The sequence below is a fragment of the Salvelinus sp. IW2-2015 genome, unplaced genomic scaffold, assembly GCF_002910315.2.
Source record: "Salvelinus sp. IW2-2015 unplaced genomic scaffold, ASM291031v2 Un_scaffold6192, whole genome shotgun sequence".
Taxonomy (NCBI): domain Eukaryota; kingdom Metazoa; phylum Chordata; class Actinopteri; order Salmoniformes; family Salmonidae; genus Salvelinus; species Salvelinus sp. IW2-2015.
Window position 1 is genome coordinate 1320 of NW_019947455.1, and position 3660 is coordinate 4979.

At 41.3% G+C, this 3660-nt stretch overlaps 1 protein-coding gene across 1 annotated transcript; it reads left to right on the forward strand.

Annotated features, from left to right (window-relative positions):
* Positions 1-6: 6 nt before the first annotated feature.
* On the forward strand, positions 7-3575 carry LOC112078753 (NACHT, LRR and PYD domains-containing protein 1-like). The gene is made up of 7 exons (XM_070442129.1): positions 7-129; positions 757-794; positions 1188-1252; positions 1385-1599; positions 1788-2041; positions 2520-2583; positions 3175-3575. The coding sequence occupies exons 3-7, from the start codon at positions 1245-1247 to the stop codon at positions 3573-3575; spliced, it is 942 nt and encodes a 313-aa protein (XP_070298230.1). The 5' UTR covers positions 7-129; positions 757-794; positions 1188-1244.
* Positions 3576-3660: the final 85 nt, after the last annotated feature.

Sequence of the window (3660 nt, forward strand, 5' to 3'; positions counted from 1 at the left end):
GAGAGTGTTGGATCAAGCCTGGACCTGAGAACACCAGAGACCATGGTGGAGAGTGTTGGATCAAGCCTGGACCTGAGGACACCAGAGACCATGGTGGAGAGTGTTGTATCAAGTCTGGACCTGAGAAATGTGAGCGTTATTTGATTTAATTGTTTTTAAATCAAAATAGTTTTAAAGCGTTCATTATAGTTGATTCCCAGGCAAGGAACACAATCACGATCTATTTGGTCAAAACAAACTTAAAGGTAGAGTCAGCGATATGACGTAGATGCACAAAGTAAACAGCGTAGTGGGTTAATTTCTACAACAACTAAGAGTGGTGGAGCACAAGGCTAAACTTCTCTGCTGTTTTGGTTCCGTGACTACCACTCTGTAAGAGAGTGAAGAGAACCCTTGCACATGGGCAGATAATGTGTGTGACTGTGAGAGAGAAGTCAGGCATCTTGCTCATCACAATATCTGTGGTGCTGCTCGTACATCATCATTTAGCTGACTCTACCTTTAAGCTCTCATCCTAGGATCTACCAGAAATCAGACCCCCAACATCTACAAAACATGGACCAGAACGATGTTGTTTCCTGCTTCCACAAACATTCATTAATATAACATTAATGTCAGATTATGGTATGCTAATGAGTGTACATTCTGAGACTGTTGCTCACTTAAATTCATTTTTATAACAAGTCTATTTAATAATTATTCATTCATTAGTACATGAGATTGTCCATTTAAAACAACAACTACTTTTGACTTCAGGGATTCTTCAGAGCTGTAAGACTTGTGACGATAGTGAGGTAAGTCATAATGTCAATTTTTACTTTTACATACCTACAGGAGTCAGGCACAGTCTCAAAGCCAGGTGTGTACTGACCAACCATTCATACTGGGATATAGACAGTCCTGTGTTCTGCTTGTAGGCATGCAGGATTTTAGCTGTTGTCAAATTTTGTCATTAGACAGTTTAATTGATAAATCACCAGCATTCCATGTAACATTGAATAAATACATTAGATTAGTTACTTTGGTTAATGGGCCAGTTTCCCAGAAACAGATTAAGTCTAGTCCTGGACCTTAAAGAACTTTCTATTGAAACTTCCATTGAGCATGCTTTTAGTCCAGCACTAGACTCAATCTGTGTCCAGGAAACAGACCCCATATGTATTAATGACATGCTTGTCCTTGTTCAGGACTCCACACACTGGCTTCAGATTGAACCCTTGACTTCCACTGTCCAGGGAGTGACAATGTTCAGGTAAAATAACTACTTTTAACATTTCATTCCACCTGCTAGTGTATTTCCCCATTACCTTTGGGAATAGTCTTCTAATCCAACCTCTCCATTTAACCATTGACCCTCTCTACCATATCTTGATGTTGCCCTCAGGCACAGGACACCCAAAGGGAGTTATGAGTGCACAGTGTCTGGTCTCCGCTGGCTGTGTGAGAGAGATGTCATTCTAAAGTATCACTTCAGGAACTGGGAACCCTACAGTCAACTTCTGAAAGACATGCAGTACACACAAGGTGGTCCATTGCTGGACATCACTATGGAGTTAGGTGAACTGGAGGAAGTTCATCTGCCACACTTTGTCTGTTTAGGTAAAACCATATAGAAATAGTATTCAGAAAGACATTTCCATGTAACTGAGTTTCACTTCCTGAGATAATGAATGAACTATTCTTGGAGTTTGAGTTTACTGTGATCTGGTACTGCATATTCTTTGCCTTTTAGTTGGATGAATAGTACAATATTTGTCTTTCTGTCTCCTTTGTGCTGTGTTGTTCAGGGACCAACCCTTCCCTGAGGAATGAGATGAAGATTCTTCATGTAGAGGAACATGGAGTGTCTTTAGAGGAAGTGCATGAGGTCACCAGATTCCATGCTAAGATTCTCCATCCCAAGTTCTCAGCTATCTCTCTGATACTGAGCTATATCTTTTCTTGGAACGTCCACTGTGACGTGGTCCTCTATTTGGCAGTAAAAAGGTCAACAGTAATTTCAAGGCTGTACCTGCTCCTCAGAAACTCGAGTCAGAAAGAGGTGAGCCACTATCATTGAAGTGACAACAGTATGTTGAAACTTACTYAAGGAAAGCTGATAGTTTGTTGAAAATCTCTAGATTACAAAGACAACATGCAGCTCTGTGAGAAATCTATTTCTGTAGTACACATCAGTAATACAATAGAAACTATGACCAACATGTGATTTCTCATGTGAATGCTGCAAGTTGTAGTTGAATTATGAAGGATATACACATTGTTCTGACTACACATTAGCATATTTGTAGGCTGTTTCAGGAACGGGAGAAAATCAGCGTTCCCAAGGATATTCAGAATTGGTCCATGTCAACGTCAAACGGGTCCTTAAAGCGTGAACAGTTGGTTTTGCACTCAAGAATCCCCCATCACTTCATCAATCCAGAGGTGCAGTTTTATCAGCTGAGGACCTAATCTGGCATAGTTGTATTGAATAACTGTAATATCATTCTTATCCTATCTCTCTCTTCTGTTGTCTCAAGTCGTGCAAGCGCATGGCGTCCTACAGAAGAATCAGCTTTACTGCAGACACCACACCAAGCTGTTGTAAGATGATCATGAGAAGAACACAGGGTTGACATTGCGATGGAGTTATCGGATGATGAGAGGAAGTAATGGAGAGAGAATGGTACCAATTAGGTAGGAGCAGATTGTAATCGATAACTGTGCTTATTTTCAGACGATGCTATTAGAGGTGATGAAAACCTATTTTTTTCTTTCAATGAATACATACTGAAACCCATTCAAGTATAAGTAAACGAGAGTGTACAACAATGACTGAAGGTCAGTCAACATCTATAAGAAGACTGTCCTTCAAGAACACTGCATCTCGCTCCAGGACCATGATGTAGATTAGCCTGGTTCTGAATGACCCAATGACATCTCCTCCAGGACCTGATGTAGATTAGCCTGGTTCTGAATGCCTCAGCCTCTATCTACGTCAGTGAAACCGATATGAATGAAACCYTAGTGGTGTGATGTGTTCATTGATGCAGGTCGTTATTGTTACAGAATGTGTTCTTAGTGATAAGATTCAATAATACAATTTAGACTTTTATCACTTGGAAAGAAGTCTGCTTTTAAATGTCTGAAATGTGAATTAACAAATGTAGTTATATTGTAACCTGACTCTCTCAGGTGCTGTGTCGGGGGCAGGAGGTCCAGCTGAGAGCAGTCTGACTGGTTCTACAGAGCACCAGCTGCGTTCTGTACGGACAGAGTTTGTGAAACGAGTGTCAAGACCTGTCCTGAATGAACTTCTGGACGGACTCCTGGAACAAACAGTCATCAACCAGGAGGAAATGGAGTCAGTGAAGGTGATCGCTAAGAGGGCAGAGATGGCACGTGACATCATCGACATGGTGTTGAGAAAAGGAAATGAGTCGTGTTCCAGGATGATCAACCTTCTTGGGAAGCTGGACCCCCGTCTTTGGACAGAGCTTCAGAACAACAGTTGTAGTCAACCCCTGGAGGTGGGGAGACCAGGCAGAGTAGACAGAAAGGATGGTTCAACATGTTCTTGCTGTCTGTTGCTTTAATTCAGGCGTTACAGGAAAAATTGTCAATCAATATGAACCATATAATTAACAATAAAACTTACTGAAGGTCGCAACCCACACAGCC

Coding starts and splice junctions, on each gene's coding strand:
- LOC112078753 (XM_070442129.1), top strand. Junction 1,600..1,787: donor GCCACACTTTGTCTGTTTAG/GTAAAACCATAT, acceptor TGTGTTGTTCAG/GGACCAACCCTTCCCTGAGG. Junction 2,042..2,519: donor GAAACTCGAGTCAGAAAGAG/GTGAGCCACTAT, acceptor TGTTGTCTCAAG/TCGTGCAAGCGCATGGCGTC.